This window comes from Cnephaeus nilssonii (genome assembly GCF_951640355.1).
Source record: "Cnephaeus nilssonii genome assembly, chromosome: X".
Taxonomy (NCBI): Eukaryota; Metazoa; Chordata; class Mammalia; order Chiroptera; family Vespertilionidae; genus Cnephaeus; species Cnephaeus nilssonii.
Genome location: NC_137071.1, coordinates 54,093,154 through 54,115,663, shown reverse-complemented (window position 1 = coordinate 54,115,663; position 22,510 = coordinate 54,093,154). Strand labels below are relative to the sequence as shown.

Genomic DNA, 22,510 nt, shown 5'->3' with positions numbered 1-22,510 from the left:
AGAAAATTACATCAAGCCTTAATTGCTTTAAATTTTTTACTTTGAAAAAATTTTTTTCACTTGTAATGTTGATAGCAAGATACCCAAAAAACACACATGGTGGTGTCAGAATAAGCCAAAGGAAAATCGTTTGGGCAAAAATGAAAGGATCCCAAATCTAATTTATAGAAAATATTCCCTTATTAACCTTTGGGTGAGAATATATTTGTATATTTCCAGAAAACTCCTCCAAGCCCCTGTGGATTCCTGCAACAACAGATCCCAGAGAGGAACTGACCAGATTGCTCCACCACAGAATAGCAGTGTCCCCCAAGAAAAGAGGAGAGACAGTCCAGAGATGGAGATGGTGAAGTCTCCTTGCCATACTAGCAGTGAACAGTTGTGCGTCACTGCAGGTTGCTCAGGACTAAACCAGAGAAGGTTGGACCTGCATTGCCACAGTTTGTCCACCCTTCAGAACTAGAATATCATTTCTGGCATGTACACATAAAAAACTGTTGGACATTGAAAAAAAGGGGACTCAGAGAATTGTTGGCCCAGAAAGAAACTTACTGCAGACTAATTCCTTTAATGCCTGACAGCAATTTAAAGGGACTTGATAGAACTCTATTCTTTTAATTGAATTTGAAAATCTTAAAACATACATTCTTGTTAAATTTATAAAATAAAAAAGGGTGAGATTCTGGAAGCCAATTCCAGCATGTCAGCAGGGCTGAATCATCTGGAAATGGTTGAGGGCACTTCCCCAAACCTGAAAAAGATGGATAAATGATTGCTTGCTGCAAGACAGATGAGGGCATTTTAATCTACCTGTTATTGCCTCCTCCTGGCCAAACACCTGAACAGCCTTAGGCAGTTCTTCCAATCTGACAATGGATTCTGTATACTAAACCCTGGCCATTGATGTGTATATCTACCTTGACTTAGGACAATTTGTGTTACTAAAAAGCAAGGGGTCCTGAGACAAGGGAGAACTTGGTTTCTTTAGCCAAGCTCCTCTGGCCCACCAAATGCCTTCCAAAATTTTGTTTCATTTCTGGACTCTTGATTAATTTACACACACAGCACCTTCTCCAGATTCCTGAACCCTTCTAGATGCTTGGTCAAGACACACCGGCAATATATCTCTCCTAATATCAGATAGAATCCTATATATAAATTGTCCCCTAGGGAGTTCAACCAACTGAGAGTTCAACCATTCTCTATGGTATATGCTGATCACCAGGGTGTGGCATGGAATGAAGAAAGGCCTAGCCAGCAGCTGGCAGCTGGGGAAAGGAAGACCCCGGCTGGCCCTGATCAACAGCCAGGCCTAGGAACCCTACCCATGCATGAATTTTATGCACCAGGCCTCTAGTATGTAAATAAAATATTAGTAAGGATATAGAAGATTTTGATAACATGATTAACAAGCATTTAGTAGACTTATTTAGGACATTCAAATCAATAACTGCAGAATGCATTATTTTCAAAGATATAAGAAACATTTAATAAAATCAACCATTTGCTGGTCAGAATTTAAAATACTGAATTCATAAAAGTATGATCTATTATTACAGTAGATTTAAGCTAGAATTCAATATAAAAAACAGATACCACCCAGCTGGCATGGCTCAGTGATTGAGCGTCGACCTATGAACCAGTAGGTCACAGTTCAATTCGCCCTCAGGACATTAGTGTAGGTTCTCCGTTCAATCCCCAGTGTGGAGCCTGCAGAATGTAGCTGATCAAAGATTATCTCTCATTATTGATGTTTCTATCTCTCTGTCCCTCTCCCTTCCTCTCTGAAATAAATGAAAATATATAGCAATACTTATATCTGACAAAATAGACCTCAAAGTAAATGCCATAACAAGAGATAAGGAAGGCCACTTCATAATACTAAAGGGAGAAATCCAACAAGAAGAAATAATTCTGGTAAACATATACGCTCCCAATATAGGAGCACCCAAATACATAAAAAAAAACTCCTGGAGGATATCAAGGGAGAGATTAATAGCAATACAATCATAGTAGGAGACTTTAATACCCCACTATCACCATTGGACAAATCATCTAAACAAAAAATCAGCAAAGAAACAGCAATCCTAAATGACTCACTAGACCAGATGGAATTAATTGACATCTTCAGAACATTTCACCCCAAAGCCACAGAATATACATTCTTCTCAAGTGCACATGGATCATTTTCAAAGATAGACCATATGCTGGGTCACAGGCAAAGTCTCTTCAAATTCAAGAAGATAGAAATTATATCAAGCATCTTCTCAGATCACAGTGGCATAAAACTGGAAATCAACTACAATAAATACAATCCAAAGAAATCAAACACATGGAGACTAAACAGCATGCTATTAAACAAGGACTGGGTCACCAGAGAGATCAAGGAAGAAATAAAAAACATCATGGCAACAAATGACAAAAAAAACACAACAATCCAAAATCTATGGGACACAGCGAAAGCAGTCTTGAGAGGGAAGTTCATAGCTCTACAAGCCTATTGCAAAAAACAAGAAACAATGGTAATAAATTACCTAACCCTACAACTCAAAGAGCTAGAAAAAGAGCAGCAAGAAAAGCCCAGTTTAACCAGAAGGAAGGAAATAACAAAGATCAGAGCGGAGATAAATGACATAGAGACCAAAGAAACAATACAAAAGATCAACAAAACCAAGAGCTGGTTCTTTGGAAGGATAAACAAGATGGATGGACCTCTAGCCAGGCTCACCAAGAAGCAAAGAGAGAGGACCCAAATAAACAAAATCAGAAATGAAAGAGGTGAAATAACAACAGACTCCGCTGAGATACAAAGGATTGTTACAAAATACTACGAACAACTCTATTCTAACAAACTGGACAACCTGGAGGAAATGGACATATTCCTAGAAAAATATAACCTTCCAAAAATCAATCAAGAAGAATCTAAACAGCTCAATAGGCCAATAACTATGGACGAAATTGAAGCAGTCATCTAAAAATGTCAGCAAACAAAAGCCCGGGCCTGACAGCTTCACAGGAGAGTTTTAGCAAACATTCAAGGAAGAACTAAAACCTATCCTCCTCAGACTATTCCAAAAAATTGAAGAGGAAGGAACACTTCCAAGCTCCTTCTATGAAGCCAGCATCACTCTAATACCAAAACCAGGTAAAGACAACACAATGAAAGAGAATTATAGGCCAATATCCCTCATGAACATAGATGCCAAAATCATGAACAAAATTCTAGCAAATCGGCTCCAGCTGTACATCAGAAAGATCATACACCATGACCAAGTAGGATTTATCCCAGTAATGCAAGGATGGTACAATATCCCCAAATCAATAAACGTGATACATCACATAAATTGAGAGATAAAAATCACATAGTCATATCAATTGATGCAGAAAAAGCATTTGACAAAATCCAACACCCTTTCTTGATAAAAACTCTCAGCAGGGTGGGAATAGAAGGATCATACCTCAACATAATAAAAGCTATATATGATAAACCCACAGCTAACATCATATTCAATGGGCAAAAACTAGAACCATTTCCCCTAAGAACAGGAACAATACAGGGATGCCCACTCTCACCACTCCTGTTTGACATAGTACTGGAAGTATTAGCCATTGCAATTAGACAAGAAGAAGAAATAAAAGGCATCAAAATTGGAAAAGAACAAGTAAAGCTGTCTTTATTTGCAGACGACATGATATTGTACATAAAAAATCCGAAAGTCTCCGTCAAAAAACTAATAGACTTAATAAATGAATTCGGCAATGTAGCAGGATACAAAATTAACGCCAAGAAATCTATGCCCTTTCTATACACCAATAGTGAACTTACAGACAGAGAGACTAAAAAGGCAATCCCATTTACCATCGTACCAAAAAAATTAAGATACCCAGGAATAAACTTAACTAAGGAGGTAAAAGACCTATATGTGGAAAACTACAGGACACTGAGAAAAGAGATAGAGGAAGACGTAAACAGATGGAAGAACATACCATGTTCATGGATTGGTAGAATCAATATCATTAAAATGTCCATACTACCCAAAGCAATCTATAGATTCCATGCACTCCCCATTAAAATACCAACGGCATATTTCACAGACCTTGAGAAAACTCTCCAAAAATTCATCTGGAATAAAAAAAGATCACGAATAGCCACAGCAATTCTGAGAAAGAAGAATAAAGTAGGAGGGATCTCAATACCAGATTTCAAGCTGTATTACAAAGCCACTATTCTCAAAACAGCCTGGTACTGGCACAAGAACAGACATATACATCAATGGAACAGAATACAGATATTGACCCAAACCACTATTTGACAAAGGAGGCATGAACATACAATGGAATAAAGACAGTCTCTTCAAGAAATTGTGTTGGGAAAATTGGACAGATACATGCAAAAAAAATGAAGCTAGATCACCAACTTACGCCATACACAAAAATAAACTCAAAATGGATACAGGACTTAAACATAAGACGGGAAACCATAAAAATACTAGAGGAATCCACAGGCAACAAAATCTCAGACATATGCCAAAAGAACTTCTTCACCGATACTGCCCCTAGGGCAATGGAAGCTAAAGAGAAAATAAAGAAATGGGACTACCTCAAAATAAAAAGTTTTTTTACAGCAAAAGAAACTATCAACAAAACAACAAGAAAGCCCACTGCATGGGAGAACATATTTGCAAATGGTATCACTGATAAAGGTTTAATCTCCAACATCTACAGGCAGCTTATACAACTTAATAAAAGGAAGATAAATGATCCAATAAAAAAATGGGCAATGGACCTAAATAGAATCTTTTCAAAAGAAGACAGAAGGAAGGCCAAGAGACACATGAAAACATGCTCAACGTCACTAATTATCCGAGAGATGCAAATCAAAACAACAATGCGGTACCATCTCACACCTGTCAGAATGGCTATCATCAACAAATCAACAAACGACAATTGTTGGCGAGAATGTGGAGAAAATGGAATCCTTGTGCACTGCTGGTGGGATTGCAGACTGGTGCAGCCACTGTGGAGAACAATATGGAGTTTCCTCAAAAAACTGAAAATGGAACTCCCATTTGACCCAGTAATCCCTCGCCTAGGAGTATATCCTAAGAAACTGGGAACACCAATAAGAAAGGATATATGCACCCCTATGTTCATAGCAGCACAATTTACAATAGCTAAGGTCTGGAAACAGCCTAGGTGCCCATCAGCAGACGACTGGATCAGAAAACTATGGTATATCTACACAATGGAATATTATGCTGCCATAAAAAAGAAGGAATTCTCATCATTTGCAGCAACCTGGATGGAATTGGAGAACATTATGCTGAGTGAAATTAGCCAGTCAATGAAAGAGAAATACCACATGATCTCACTCATTTATGGATAATAAAGAACATTATAAACTTGAACAAAAAGATAGATACAGAGGCAGTAAAGCATCAAACAGTTTGTCAAATTACAGCAGTAAGGTTAGGGAGAGGTGGGGAAGATAAGAGATCAACCAAAGGACTTGTATGCATGCATATAAACATAACCAATGGACGTAAAACTCTGGGGGGTGAGGGCATATATGGGAGTGGGGTGGGGGGCAATGGTAAGATATGTACACATATAATACCTTAAAAAAAATTTAAAAAGCAACATATTTTATTATAATTAAATGTGCGCATATAAATATTTATGTGTATGTTCATGTTCATCAAGAAATTACTGTATGCTCATCAAAGAATATTTGGAAAACTAAAAAATGAAAATCACCAGAACATATCACTGTTAAAATCTTTTTAAAATAATTTTTCCCGTTCATTCTGATAAAGTTGTAATTAAAATAGTTTATTTAAGGAGCCAAGATGGCGGTGGAAGTGAATTGCCTCGCATTGCAGTTTCGGAAATCCAACTAAAAGATGGACTGGTGAGCGCGGCGACTCCTCCTCGTGTCTCCCCAGGCCGGGCGGCTGCTCCTCTCAGTCAGCACCTCAGCCGGGGCCATGAGCTCGTGGGCGGCTGCGGCAGCTGATGTGGTGGCGGCCACGGACTTGGCACAGTGGCTCTCGGTGAAGGAAGAGATCATCTTTCTGCAGGACGGGCCCATCCGCGTCACCGACCTGGCCGAGCTGTCCTGTGAGATCCTCGGGGCCCCGGTGGCCGCCGACACTGACTTGGAGGATTTTTAGGATTTCCCGTCTTACATTCAAGTCCTTTAGCCATTTTGAGAGAGGAGAACCAAGAAGGTGGCAAAGTTAAACAAATGAACTGTGCCGCACACAGCAATTACAAAAATACAACTGGAGGACAGAGCGTCTGCCACCCAGAACCACAGGAGAGCTGGCTGAATGGTGGATTTACAGCTAAGAGGGAAGAGGAAAGAGCGAACTCGGAGGGGATAAGGTGCGGAGGCGCGTGGGTCGGGCTGGTGGCAGGGGAAGGGTCGTGCGGTTTTTTTTCCAACCCTAGGGGAGATTAGCTCCCCATCACCCTGAAATCCAGGTTCTGGGGACTCGTGGGAGACCCAAACGCCTGCGGAGAGAGGCTGGACTCTCGGCCTTCCTGTCGGAGAGTGGGAGTAACTTCCTTGCGGAGGTGCGCCCAGCTATCAGTGTTTGCTGCGCTGGAGTGCGGAACGAGGGGGCTTAGAAACGTGGAAAGCAGAAAAAGCAGACTTGCAGTCATTGCGGTTAGCCACACCATGGACTGGTGGCGCCCTGAGACCCACCCCGCCCTGGGACCCGCCCCGCACGTTTTGCAGACCCGCCCCGCACGTTTTGCGGGCCCACCTGGGCTGCAAGCAGCGGATTTTGCATGTGGGTGGCCTGCCCTGTGGCAGCTTGACCAGATAAACTGCGGTTCTAGTCGGACTGCTCCAGGGCCGCTCAGACAGGAGGAGGAAACTGCAGTTTTTGCTGTAATTCCTGCTGAGTGGCCTCAGGCAGTAGCTGACCTACACTACATTGGAGACCCAGAAACGAGGGCATCTAGTGGTTGGTGTGAGATGACACCAGATTTCAACCACTCGCATAAGGGACACATGCAAGAGGCAGACTGAGTGAGCGCCAAAGCCTTGCTGCACCAAGACCCGGCCCATAAACGTGTCTCCTGCACAGCAACTCTTCCTTTATAGACACAGAGGCTCCTCAAGGGCAATTGGCCTGGAGGACAATTCCTCCCAGTGACACCAACAACAATCAAGACTTAACTATACAAAGGAGGACCAAGATGGAGTCAGAGGGCGGAAGCCTGATGGTTGCCTACCACAACAATTTTGAGACTACGACGGGAGAGCAGAGCAGACACCATCCAGAACCACCGGAGGGCTGGCTGAGCAGATGCTCTACAACTAGAATAAAAGAGAGGGGTACGCGGGATGATGCTGATGCCGGTGACCCAAAGATCACACTTTAAGAACTATGGCTCAGGCGACACAATGGCGGCCTGGAACGTGCTCGGCGCAGTTCCCCCGGCGGTCTCCAGCTGAGGGGACGGCTCCACTCACTGCCAAGCACGGACAGACGAGTCCCTGGAAGACACGGGGTGGGAGACTCCGCGCTTGCTGACCTCCGAGTCCTTCAAGAATCTCAACGCCCCGGAAGCGGCCAGGTGCGCACGCTCGGCGACTGGCCACAGCTGAAGACCCAAGGGCTGACGCAGGGACCCCGGACCAGCCTGCCGCTATGCTCTGGGCACACCAGAGCTTCGCCGAGTCCGCCGCCCAACGAGTTCTGAGGAAGCCGCCCTGGAGCTCTGAGAAAATGGCCGAAGGAATTGCTGAGAGGGAATTAACCAACAGGAATTGGGATCAAGAAGATGAAACCCCACTGGTTCCCGGGTACAGGTGAGGCCACGTGCCCCTGGGTCCGGGTGAGGCTAGGAACTAGGTCAGGGTGAGGCTGGGTCCGGGTGAGGCTATGCGCCCCTAGGTCCGGGTGAGGCTGGGTCCTGGGTCCGGGTGGGGCCGTGCGCCCCTGGACCCGGGTGAGGCCACGCGACGCTGGGTCTGGGAGAGGCCACGCGCCCCTGGGTCTGGGTGAGGCCACGCGTCCCTGGGTCCAGGTGAAGCTGGATCCCGGGTCCGGGTGAGGCCATACGCCCCTGGGTCCGGGAGAGGCTGGGTCCCGGGTCAGGGCGAGGTTGCGCACCCCTGGGCTCGGTTGTGGTCACACGTCCCTGGGTCTAGGTGAGGCCTCACGCCCCTGGGTCTGGGTAAGGCTGGGTCCCGGGCCCGGGTGAGGTCGCGCCCCTGGGTCCAGGTGACGCCTCGCCCCTGGGTCCGGGAGAGGCCACGTGCCCCTGGGTCCGGGTGAAGCTGTATCCCGGGTCCGGGTGAGTCCGTGCGCCCCTGGATCCGAATGAGGCCACATGCCCCTGGGTCCGGGTGAGGCCACGCGCCCCTGGGTCCGGGTGAAGCCGGATCCCGGGTCCGGGTGAGGCCCTGTGCCCCTGGATCCGGGTGAGGCTGGGTCCCGGGCCCGGATGAGGTCACGCCCCTGGGTCCAGGTGACGCCTCGCCCCTGGGTCTGGGAGAGGCCACGTGCCCCTGGGTCCGGGTGAAGCCATGCGCCCCTGGGTCCAGGTGAGGCCTTGTGCCCCTGGATCCGGGTGAGGCTGGTTCCCGGGTCTGGGTGAGGCCGTGCGCCCCTGGATCCGGGTGAGGCCACGCGACCCTGGGTCCGGGTGAGGCCACGTGCCCCTGGGTCCAGGTGAGGCCACGCGCCCCTGGGTCCGGGTGAAGCTAGATCCTGGATCCGGGTGACGACGTGTGCCCCTGGATCCGGGTGAGGCTGGGTCCCGGGCCTGGGGGAGGCCACGCAACCCTGGGTCTGGGAGAGGCCACGCACCCCTGGGTCCGGGTGAGGCCACGCGCCCCTGGGTCCGGGTGAAGCTGGATCCCGTGTCTGGGTGAGGCCGTGGGCCCTGGATCCAGGTGAAGCTGCATCCCGGGTCCGGGTGAGGCCGTGTGCCCCTGGGTCCGGGTGAGGCTGGGTCCCAGGTCCGGGTGAGGCCGCGCGCACCTGGGTCCAGGTGAGGCCACGTGCCCCCTGCGTCCGCGTGAGGACACGAGCCCCTGAGTCCAGGTGAAGCCATGCCCCTGGGTCTGGCCGAGACCAAACCAGAGGGAGTCAGACCTGCATTACCACCATTTGTCCACCATCCAGAGCTGAGGGGTCAGTGCTGACATGTACACATAAGGAACTGGTAGACATTGATATTGGGTCTCAAAATAAATGTTGGTCCAGAAAGAAACTCACTACAGACTGATTCATTTGCCTGTCAGCATAACTATTATTGCTCGTCTCACATTCAGTTCTTATAAGTATATCTCTAGTGACACATGATCTCGCTCATCTAGGGGAAATGATGAACAAGATAGACTGATGAACAAGAACAGAACCAGAAACAAGGAGGCATCGATCGGACTATCGGGCCTCAGAGGGAGGGTAGGGGAGGGTGGGGGGAGGGGGGAGAGATCAACCAAAGGACTTGTGTGCATGCATATGAGCCTAACCAATGGTTAAGTTCAACAGGGGGTTGGGGCATCTGTGGGGAGGGGTGTAGGATGGGAATGGGGGGATGAGGACAAATATGTGACACCTTAATCAATAAAGAAATTTAAAAAAAATAAAGAGCCTGCAGAGCAGGAGAACGAAAAATAAATAAATAAATAAATGAATAAAATAGTTTTTTTAAATGTGAAAAAATAAAATAAAATAAAATAAAATGTATGAAGTGCAACTAAACAATGAAAGCAGGGTAATTCAATCCTTAAATGCATATTTTAGGAAAGAACAAAGGCTGAAAAACTAAGTATCTAAGCATTTGTATAAAAAATTGATAATGAGGAATAAATTAAACCCAAAAAAGGTAAAAGGAAAAAAAGAAAGAACATGGCAGAATTCAATAATTTTTTTTAAAAGTATGCAGTATGGCAATAAAAATATCTGTGTTATAAAAAAGCAAAACAGTTCACAAATGACATAATTGTCTGTAAAGAAAATCTGAAAAGCTTCTCAGAAACTGTTATAATTAATATGTGGATTTAACAAAATTACTGGATACAAGGTCAAACTAATCAAGTCAATTAAATTTCTAAAATTGCATATCAAAACGAGCAATTAGAAAATAAAAAAATTTAAAGGACACTATTTATAATAAAAATAAGTTACTTGAAATCAATCTAATAATGTGTGTCTTGTACCAGAAAACTATAAAATATTATTGAGAGAAATTAAAGAAGAATTAAATAAATGTAGGGGCACATAATGTTTGTGGGTTGAGACTAAATATTGAAAGATGTCAAATCTCCTGTGAAAATATCTATTGATGTAATGCAATCCTGATAAAAATGCCAGGAATGTTTGTTTTGTGGAAATGTAAAGGTGTTTTTTTTTAAATATACATTTTTATTGATTTCAGAAAGGAAGGGAGAGGGAGAGAGCAATGGAAATATCAATTGTGAGAGAAAATCATTGATCCACTGCCTCCTACATGCCCCACACTGGGGATCAAGCCCAAAACCCGGGCATGTGCCCTGACTGGGAATTGAACCATGTCGTCCTGGTTCCATAGGTCGACACTCAACCATTGAGCAATGTCATCTGGGCATAAAGGTGTTTTTAAAATTTTTATGAAAATACCAAGGGCCATAAATAGCCAGGGCATTTTGAACAGAAACAAAGTGGCAAGTCTACTGGATATAAAATTCTATATAATAAAAGCTTAATATGCTAAGTGTCCAGTCATCTGTTCAAACAATCAAAGTATAATATGCTACTGATATGCTAAGGTCACTCAACTGCTTGTTATGACATGCACTGACCACCGGGGCAGACAGACGATTGGTCAACCAGTCGCTATGATGTGCACTGACAACCAGGGGGTAGATGCTCTGACCAGTAGGTTAGCTTGCTTCTAGAGTCTGGATTGGGGCTGAGCAAGATGGGCCAGACATGCTCTGGAGCCCTCCTTCAGTCCCTCCCTGCCTGGCCAACCTCCCACATCCCTCCCCGGTCCTGATCATGCACTGTTGGGGTCCCTGGGCCTAGCCTGCACCCTCTCACAATCTGGGACCTCTTGGGGGATGTCAGAGAGCCAGTTTTAGCCCAAATCTGCAGGCCAGGCCAAGGGACTCCACTGGTGCATGAATTTGTGCACTGGGCCTCTAATTATATTATAAAGCTACAATAATTAAAATAATGTCACATTGGCACAATGTTAGGTACATAATGGAGTGGTTAGAAATGACACTTGATTTTTGAAGATATTACACTGTAGAGCGGTGAATAAATGATGGCCTCTTCAATTAATATTGTTGGATCAAGTGGATACCCACATTAAAATATAAAAATCCCTAACTATAGCATACACAAAAATCAATTCCATGTACACTGTAAATCTAAAGGTAAAAGGTAAAATGATAATTATGGAAGAATACATAGGAAAATATTTTCATGATGTGGGAGTTAGTTTTCTTTATCAAGATACAAAATAAATCTAATCATACAGGAACAGATGAACAATTTGAGTTACTGAAAATTAGAGATTTCTGCTCATCAAATGGCACAATTAAGCAAGTAAAAGACAAGTCAAAAGGTGGGAGAAGATATCTGTAATGCAAGTAGCAGCTTATAATCAGAATATATGAATAATTTGTTCCAAAGAGTCAATAAAAGACAGAAAACCCTATAGGAAAAGCAGACAAGGGACTTTAACTAGTACATCACAAAAAAGGATTAAGAAAAGAATTAAGAAAATATTCTCATTTTCATTAGTAATAAAGAAAATGCAACCCTAGCCAGTTTGGCTCAATTCTGGTCAAGGGCATGTACCACAGTTGCAGGCTCCTCCCTAGCCCCAGCCCTGGTGGGGGCACGTGTAGGAGGCAACTAATCGATGTGTTTCTCTCACATCAATATTTCTCTCTGTCTTTCCTCTCTCTTCCACTCTCTCTGAAAATCAATGGAAAAATATCCTCAGGTGAGGATTAAAAAAAATGCAAATGAAATCCACTACAATCCCAGCAAAATTACAAAAATTAAAAAAAAAACAGTGATGGTAAAAAGGTAAAGTAACTATGACTCTCATGCATTGATAATGAGAGGGTAACACGATATTACCACTTTGAAAAACTATTTGGCATCATCTACTGAAAATGAACATATGCATATTCTATGACCCAGGAATTTTATTTCTATGTACATATGGAATAGAAATACATATACATGTGCACCAAGAGACATGCACAAATATATTTGTAACAACAGTGTTTGTAAGGGGTGAAAGCTGAAAGCATCCCAATGTCCATTAATGATAGAATGGTATGTAAACCCTTATCTTATATAATAAAGAGGTAATATGCAAATTGACCATCCCTCCAACACACAAGATGGCCACCCCCATGTGGTCAAAGATGGCTGCCCCCATGTGGACACAAGATGGCTGCCACAAGATGGCTGGCAGGGGAGGGCAGTTAAGGCCAATTGGGCTGGCAGGGGAGGGCAGTTAGGGGCAACCAGGCTGGCAAGGGAGGGAAGTTAGGGGTGACTGGTCCAGCAGGGGAGGGCAGTTGGGGGCGACCAGGCCTGCAGGGGAGGACAGTTAGGGGTGATAAGGCTGGCAGGGGAGTGGTTAGGGGTTGATCAGGCTGGCAGGCAGGCGAGTGGTTGGGAGCCAGCAGTCCTGGACTGTGAGAGGGATGTTCGATCAGGCCTAAACTGGCAGTTGGACATCCCTCGAGGGGTCCCAGTTTGGAAAGGGTACAGGCTGGGTTGAGGGACACCCCCCCATGTACAAATTTCGTGCACCGGGCCTCTATTATATTTATAAAATGTGATAGCATAAAACAGTGAAAATGATTAAACTGCTATATGTAGCAAAAATGTCTCACAAATAAAATGTTAACCCAAGTAAGTTATAAACAAATGCACACTGTATAAATTGATTTATATAATGTACAGACAGACCTCAACTTACAATGTTTTCACTTATGATTTTTCAACTTTACAATGGTACAAAAGAGATACGTACAATAAATTACATGGGATATTCAACACTTTACTATAAATGGGCTTTGTGCTAGATGATTTTTGCTAATGTAAGTGTTCTGAGCATGTTTAAGGTAGGCTAGGCTAAGCTAGAATGTTCTGTAGGTTACGTGTATTACAAGCATTTTCAACTTAGGTATTTTCAACTTCCAATGGGTTTATCTGGATGTAACCCCATTGTAAATCGAGGAGCAACTGGATAAAAAAATCAAAGCTAATCTATGGTGTTAGCAGGATAGTGCTTATTAGTTGGGGAATTAAAAGGGAGTAGTGATTGGGAGGAGGAATGAGAAAGGCTTCTGGGGTGTTAGTGAGGTTTAATTTCTTCACTTGAGTGATAGAGTCACAGATATAATGATAGTCCACCGAGCTGTCCACCAGTGCTTCTCATCCAGGGCCAGCTTTTGCTCCTCAAGGGATATGTCTGGAGTGATTTTTTTGGGGGGGGAGTAATTTTTCATAGTCATGACTGGAAAGGGGAAGGAGTGCACTGGCATCTACTGGATAGAGGCCAGGACTTCTGTTAAACATCATACAGTGCATAGGACAGTCCCTCCCTTCCCAGGAAAGAATCATATCATCTAAACTATCAATAATGCACCCTCGCCAGTTTGGCTCAGTGGATAGAGCGTTAGCCTGCGGACAGAAGGGTCCCAGGTTTTATTCCGGTCAAGGGCACATGCCTGGGTTGTGGGCTCGGTCCAACGTGCAGGAGGCAGCCAATCAATGATTCCCTCTCATCATTGATGTTTCTACCTCTCCCTTCCTCTCCTTTCCTCTCTGAAATCAATAAAAATATATTAAAAATATTTAAAAAATAAACTATCAATAATGGTAAAATTCAAAAACTTATTCATTTGTTATTTGTGCCCTTTTGTGTATGTGAGTTAACTCTAGCAAAAAAATAATAAAGGCCATGCACATATATATTCATAAAGCAGCATATACTGTATATCCATACAGGAAAAGGATGCTACTTTCTATGTTTTCCTATTTTTACTTTACTTCTTATTGTTGTTTTCTGGTGGTTACTAAGAACTGAGAGGGACAAATACTCCTAGAAAATTGTATGGAAGTAAAACTAAAATTGAAGAAGGTATGCCCATTTATTTATTATTTCCTCTGTGATTTATTATTTTACTATACTGTAGTAAAAGCCTTTATATTCAACTCTGACATGCTAAATTAAGTAGATCAGAATTGGAGAAACCCATTACTTCACACTGAGACAAACTTTTTGTTGTTGTTAATCCTCAGCTGAGGATATTTTTTCCATTGCTTTTCAAAGAGAGTGGCCGGAAGGGGGGAGGAAGGGTGAGAGAGAAAGAAGCATGGATATGAGAGAGACACATCTATTGGTTGCCTCCAGCACAGGCCATGACCATGGGTAGAGAGTGAACCCGCAACCTAGGTACTTGCCCTTGATCTGGAATTGAACTAGTGACCCTTCAGTCCACAGGCCACTGAACCAAACCGAACAGGACCAAACATTCTCTCTTTTTTTTTCATGTTACAGATGTCTCTCATTCCACCCCCCGCGCACCGCCCAAACATTCTGAAGGATTGCCCAAGGTCTGAAACAGCAACTTTTTGCATTTCTTACTTGAGTCACAGATATTTATTACTTTTTAAACATATATATATATATTTCAGAGAGAAAGGGAGAGGGAGAGAGAGATAGAAACATCAATGATGAGAGAGAATCATTGATCAGTTGCCTCCTGCACGACCCCTACTGGGGATCGAACCCACAACCCAGGCATGTGCCCTTGACTGGAATCGAACCCGGGACTCTTCAGTCCACAGGTTGACACTCTATCCAATGAGCCAAACCAGCTAGAGCCAGATATAGATTACTTTTAAGTAGAAAGCAAAGTGCATTATTGATACTTTTCCTGTACAGGTATATAGAGAAATACACAAAGTAAATACTTTTATTTTATGAGAAAAAAATAAGAAGATATCTAGCATTATTTGTGCATCCTGATTTGCAGATTTCTAAACTCAATTTATAAAAAGAATACAAATGTCAACAAAGGCTATATTGCAACCCATATGTCAATGATTTCAAAATCAGTGTTCATTCCCACAGATCTATAGAAGGATGTTTGCTAATTAGGGGAAGGAAACACTAAAAGGAATTTACTTATGTTGGACAAAATATTAAAGATGGTTACTTAAGTATATTAATGCATTCAAAGAAAGTAATAAAACAACTTAAATGGTTCATTTCTTTAGAACTGTTTCTCTTAATCCAGTGTAAAAAACATAGCATGAATTGCTCATTTCAGGATCACTTTTGAAAAAGTACAGGAAAAATAACATAGATTAAATAATGCAATCACTGAATATAGGAATCCTCAATAGAACACACTAGCCTTTATTCAGAGTGGTTAGAGATGGAAAGTCACTCACTCTTACTACTAAACTATTCACTTTTCTCTTAAAATTATCCTCTTAACACCTATAAGAGAATGTGTTAGTGAGGGGAAAAGATAAACTTAACTAAACCAAATCAAATGAACCTGAAGTGATTTCAGCACCCTCCAACTCCTCAACCACAGGAAACAGATCAACACGAAGTTGCCTTGAGATGAGATTATTAGGCACCTCCTAGGATAGAGGAGATGAAGTGACTTTGGGAGGGAGAAAATATATTGGTTGGTCCAGGGAGAGACTTTTCAAAAGGATGGAATTAGTAGGATCCAAGATTAGTAGTGACCACATCAGGCTTAGACTCTAGTTTAATTAAACTTAGAAAATAATGATTCTTGACTTATACCCAGGTTGAAATAGAGAATCCTGTGACCATTTTACTCCAATAAGCTAAATGCAGAGGTGAATGAGAACATCCTCTCCCTTCGCCCTTTCTCAAGTACCAGGTTGGCAAAAATTCAAGAACTACTCTAGTTTTGTCTCTCAGCTGATGTGGAGAGAGCAGCCCGGAAATTTCATATCTATCTTGCCAGTTACCCTAAATGTCTCAGGGTAACTGTGCTTTCTGAGAAGCCACATAGAGCCAAGTGGGGCTCTAATAGAAGAAAGATCCTGTGTGGTTTTCAAATGCAAAAAGAGACGTCATTCTGTCAGGCTTCTAATTTTACTATATGTTATAGTGTTAAACAATAAAAATACTGTTATATTTGACTCTGTGTATGTCTCTGTTTATCTATTCCTCTGTCCCCCCCTCTCTCTCTCCCCCCCCCCACACACACACTACTGCCAAATGTCAAAGCCTTGATGAACCCATGATTGATCTATACTTATAATTCCACATTCTATCCAAAAATTTTAAATACTCTTTTTCTTTCTTGTTTTTCCCACTTCAATTCCTTTAGTCTTCAAATCTGGCTTTCCAAGCAAAATCAAGAAACTCACGTGACTTTGGCACAGACAGTGCACTTCCAGCTGCCATCAAGGCCCGAGACCCGACATTCACTGCACACCCTCAGTGAGCAGGCCTGGCATGGGTTTCCCCGGTCAAATATTAAGCCCAGGTTTCTCTGACAGTGAACACAGACTCTGCTGGTCTCTTGTTGAATCTTCCCACTTCTACGTTTTGCTTCTAAGAGTTCGTTTTTCAGCTTCCTGTAAGGAGAGGGGGAACATCACCTTAAAAAAAACAAAGAGAGGAGCTAAGCTATCTTTACTTAAGGGATATTTTCATTTGGAAGAACATTTAAAAGAATCAAGGAGTCAGAGCCAAATAATTTCAGAAAACACAATTTCTTCCTCTATAGTCAACAATTTTTTATATCAATAGTTGAAAAGCATATTTGTGTTTTACTTTTGAATTTTGACATCCTTCCTGAGCACTACTACTTTGAAATTAGTATTTATTCACATCTACTCTAACTTCTCCAAGATCTTTGATGCCATAATATTGGAGCACAACCCTAGCCTAGAGGCATGCACAATGTCATGTTCTTTACTTGCCTAGATATACTATACAGAGGAAGAGTGTGAAATCAAGCTTGGCAACATGGGAACTTTCCTTAGGTGATCCAATGAAGAGATTGCTACAAAGACATTGCCTACTATTTCAAATCTAAATGCTTATTTTTATCATATGAGGGTATCCAAAAATGTCCCTTAACCTATGGGCTTTGCTGTCAGACATACCTATGTGTGAATCCAAGTTGCATCATGAATTAGCTGTCCAACCTTAGAAAATGATTTACTGACTCAACCTGTGACTCTTTGTTTTTAAAATGAGGGTAATAAAATTCTTATTATATTATTTTCTGTTTTATAAAATAGTTTTTCAAATAGATTTTTATTGATTTCAGACACAGGAAGGGAGAGGGATAGAGAGATAGAAGCATCAATGATGAGAGAGAATCTTTGATTGGCTGCCTCCTGCTGGAGATCAAGCCTACAACCCAGGCAGGTGCCCTGACTGGGAATCAAACTGTGACCTACGGGTTCATAGGTCAACATTCAACCATTGAGCAACACTGGCTGAGCTATTATTTTCTGTTTTTAAGATTAAATGACATAGCCTTGGCCTGCATGGCTCAATTGGTAGAGTATCGGCCTGTGGACCCAAGGATTGCAGGTTTGATTCCCAGTCAACAGCACATACCTGGGTTGCAGGTTTGGCCCCCCAGCCCTGGTTGGGGCATGAGTGAAAGGCAGCCAATCGATGTGTCTCTCTCACATCGATGTTTCTCTCCTCTCTCCATTCTTTCTACTCTCTCTAAAAAAAAAAATCAATGTAAAACATATCCTTGGGTGGAGGTTAACAACAACAAAAAAGATTAAATAGTATAATATATAAAGTTACCAGCACGGTTCCTGGTACATAGGTACTAAATAAATGCTATTTCCATGTCCATTTTTTTACTACCTGATATGTATATTTATATACAATTTAGAAGATAACTATTCAAAGTGTGGTCCTTGTTCTGAAAGTGTCAGCATCATCTGGGAGTTTGTTAGGAATGGAGAATCTCAGGCCCTACCTCAAACCTACTGGATCAGATTCTGCATTTTACAAAATCTCCAAGTGATTAAAGTTTCAGAAGCACAACTTTGGAACAGTTGTTATCAGATTTGGCTATGCACTGGAATCACCTGGGAAGATTTTTAAAAATTACGCTGATTTCCAAGCCTCCCCCCGCCACTCGCATATAATTGGTTTAGGATGTGGCCTATGCAATGGTATTTTTAAAAGATTCCTTATTTATTCTATGTATTGCCAAATTTGGAAAACAGATGACAGATTCATTCCACTTAAATGTTTCACAGACATACAATTCTTTTATGTTATCCATATCCAATCCCTTCTTCAACATAACATTTGTATGTTTTAGAAGAAAATAATCCCAGATTCATCCCACACATCTCATACTTTTTCCTTTTACATTTGTGGAACTGTGCTTCATTATACCCCACAATACTAGTATCTCCCCAAAAGCAGGAATAATGACTTCAGTTTCTTGTATATACTGCTCAGGACCTAGTTCTGTGCTAAGTTATAAGATACTTAAATGTTTAAAACTATTTATAATCTCTTTGGTGCCTTCAAATAACTTGTAATGTATTATAAGTCTCATGTTAAAGATTGTACGCAGTATATATAAAACCAGAAACCAGGTCTTTTATTTATTTTTTTATTTTATTTAATTTTTCAGAGAGGAAGGGAGAGGGAGAGAGAGAGAGAGAGAGAGAGAGAGAGAGAGAGAGAGAGAAGAGAGAGGAACATCAATGATGAGAGAGAATCATTGATTGGCTGTCTTCTGCAGGCCCCACACTGGGATGGAGCCCGCAACCCAGGCATGTGCCCTTGACTGGAATCGAACCCAGGACCTTTTAGTCCGAAGGCTGACGCTCTACCCACTGAGCCAAACCAGCCAGGGCAGAAACCAGGTCTTTTAATCCCTTGCCTAATGAGAGATTCATAGATGGGGAATTATAAAAGTGAAGAGTAAGGGTTCCAAAACCTTTGATTGTCTCACTCATTTATCCAATGAACATTTACTAGGTGCTTATTATGTACTGGGAATTCTGATATTCAGAGAGGAAAATAAATCAAACAGGATATCTACTAAAGATTCCCATTATCCTCCATATTATTCAAGAAAAGGATAAATAATGCAAGATGATTCATATGTTGCAACAGGCAGCTATACAGAAATCTCTTCTCCTATCTAAACACAAATGACAACCTACATCAGATACTTTCTTAATCCCTGATTTAGAGCTTAAAAGTACCTTTATGTCTTTTTTTCCCATGAGCAACTGGCTCATGAAATTAAGTGTAAGAAAAGTAAATCCATATGATTTACTTTTGAAAAGTTATAAAAGCTACAAGCTTTAAAGAAAAAGAATGCATTACCATTTTAAGACCACAACTATATTATTTAGAGAAGCACTTCAGGGCACAGGAGAAATAAAACATTGCTAATTCAAAATCTATAACAATTCTTGCAACAAGGATAAAGAAACAAAGTGATCAAAATGGGTAGAAAAAAGCTAGAAATCTTAGACAGCAGTACTATCCAAGTGGGCTGGTGGTGGAAGGAGAGTACTAAACCGAGACAATGGGATGTTCTAGGATTTTCCAGAGGTAAATTCTCTTCTGGAAGAAAATTCTATAATCAGGTGCCTGAAGTTTAACCACTTAGAGTGAGAACTCTTGGAGAATTTAAGGTCATAAAGACAAACATTTATAGTACATTTTTCTTTGTGCTCTACTGACAGGACTTTAACAATCAGGTTTCACCAAGTTCACAGTTCTGGAGTCTGAAAAGACTTGGGGCTCTGTATAAATCAGGCCATGGGAAAAAAATAACAAATGCCCAAACACACTAGCTGGGAAATTCCTAAGTTAATAGGTACTAATTATGCCACATATTCTGGAGGGTCTATAAGACATGTGGGAAGAATTCCATAGGCTGGCACAAACTTTGAAGCAGCTTACTAATTTTTCAAATATCTCTTAGAAATTGACCCAATTCAATTGTGTCTAAGATAATTCACATGAAGTAGACACAGCCATTTTCAGTCACTCAAGAAGAGGATAAAAGTAGTCAACTGCAACTATGAAAAGAAAGTGTGCATGCATATAATCACAACCAACAGACGCAAGACACTGGGGGCATGAGGACGAGGGAAAGTGCTGTGGGATAGGGGAGGCCAGGGGGAAGTCAGCGGGGGGAAAAAAGAGACATATGTACTACTATTTGTAATACCTTAAACAATAAAATTTTAAAAAATAAAAAGAAAAAAAAAGAAAAGAAAATTAGTTTCACCCCATACTATGATAAGAAATATATAAAAATGCTAACATTGGTATGGTTTGTGTGGTAGGACAATGTATAGGTTTTCTCTTTTATTTTCTAAATTTCAAATATAATTTTATTAATATTATAATTTTTAAAGTATAATAAACATTGAAACAAAAAAGAAAAAAGTATATTGGTTTCATATTTCCCCCCATATAACAAGAAATTCATAATGAGCATTAGTTTAGTCTACAAAATCAGGTCATTGAGCATTCCTTTCATCCTGATAGTCTCTTATCTCTAATGTATGATTTATCATTCTTAAGCAAAATTCCCAGACAGCTCCAGCATAGCATCCACTTTTAAGGCAGGAATAAGGAGGAAGGGGTGTCACATGAAGCTGTCTCTTAACAGAAAAGCAAAAATTAACTAAAAAGTTCTCACATCAGATTTCCCCTTAAGTTTCCTTGACCAGACAGTGTCACATCACCACCACTAGCTGCAAGGGAGGCTAAGAACGTGGAACAAGTTGGACTGCACATCCCTGCCCACTTGACATTAGATGTGGTATTGTGATTGGCATTGATCCATGAAATATGGCATGGGATTCCTTCCAGTTAAAAACTGCAAAAAGTGAATGCTTGGTTTTTCATAAGCCCTCCCTTGGTCTGAGGATGCCATGAACTATAGTCCCCAGCCATCCTGTTTTAGATATATAGGATGAGAAAACTTTCATTATTTTAAGCCACTAAGAATTTGAGGCTATTATTGCAGCATCATTTAGCCTATCCTGACTGATAAACATATAGTGTAGCCTTTCATATATCCTTTTTACTTCAGCTTTACTGTTGCTTCCCAGAGGCTTTCTCTGACAGTCAAATCTACAGCAGATTCCCATCTTATTCTCGCTCACAGAAATGTGTTCTTTTTCTTCACAGCACATATCGTAATATTTTAGAAATATATTTTATTGATTTTTTTACAGAGAGGAAGGGAGAGGGATAGAGAGTTAGAAACATCGATGAGAGAGAAATATCGATCAGCTGCCTCCTGCATACCTCCTACTGGGGATGTGCCTGCAACCAACATACATGCCCTTGACCGGAATTGAACCTGGGACCCTTCAGTCCACAGGCCAATGCTCTATCCACTGATCCAAACCGGTTAGGGCAGGCGTCCTCAAACTACGGCCCGCAGGCCACATGTGGGTGTTTTGTTTTTTTACTTCAAAATAAGATATGTGCAGTGTGCATAGGAATTTGTTCATAGTTTTTTTTTTTTTTTTTAAACTATAGTCCGGCCCTCCAACGGTCTGAGGGACAGTGAACTGGCCCCCTGTTTAAAAAGTTTGAGGACCCCTGGGTTAGGGCCTTACCATAATTTTTAATTATACCTTTATTTGGCTGTTTTTAACTGGTTTAATTGTCTCACTAACTCCTCTATTAGGGCAAGACTATCTGTTTTGTTCAGCACATAAGCAGTGGCTAGAACATCCTATATAATAAAAGCCTAGGTGGCATCAGGCCCTCACATGACACCCTCACACAACATTGCCACAAGATGGCCGCCACAGGATGGCTGCCACAGGATGGCCGCCACAGGATGACTGCCACAAGATGGCCATGTGCAGAGCAGAGGCAGGGACCGGTAGCCACTCCACTTGGTGAGGCCTGGTGGTCCCGCGGCTCTGCGCGGCATGGAGGAAGCTGGTCCTGGCATCTCCGCCACCTCGAGCAGAGGAGGCAGGTTGCAGCAAGGGAGGGCAGTTGTGGATGATCAGGCCCTGGCAGGGGAGGGCAGTTGTGGGCGATCAGGGCTGGCAGGAGAGGGCAGTTGGGGGTGATCAGGCTGGCATGAGAGGGCAACTGGGGGCTATCGGATGATAGTGGAGGGCAGCTGGGGGTGATCAGGGTGGCAGGGGAGGGAAGTTGGGGGCAATCAGGCCAGCAGGGGAGCAATTAGGCATCAATCAGGCCAGCAGGGGGTGATCAGGCTGGCAGGCAGGCGAGCAGTTAGGAGCCAGCAGTCCCGGATTGTGAGAGGGATCAGGTCTAAACTGGCAGTTGGACATCCCCCGAGGGGTTCCCAATTGGAGAGGGTGCAAGCCGGGTTGAGGGACACCCCCTCTCCATGCATGGATTTTGTGCACCGGGCCTCTAGTAATAGATAACATTTAATTAGATGAATAAGAGAAAGCATAAGTAAAAGGTAACAAGAGGAGAAAGCGGGGGAGGAGGGTGGAGAGAA

At 42.3% G+C, this 22,510-nt stretch overlaps 1 protein-coding gene across 1 annotated transcript in view; it reads right to left on the bottom strand.

Annotated features, from left to right (window-relative positions):
- The window catches only part of SYTL5 (synaptotagmin like 5), a gene marked incomplete at both ends in the record, with an annotated part of 289,171 nt that overhangs the window by 221,095 nt on the left and 45,566 nt on the right, over positions 1 to 22,510 (bottom strand). The window contains 1 exon segment of the mRNA XM_079765810.1: positions 16,413 to 16,622. Within this exon segment, the coding sequence (XP_079621936.1) occupies positions 16,413 to 16,622 (210 nt within the window).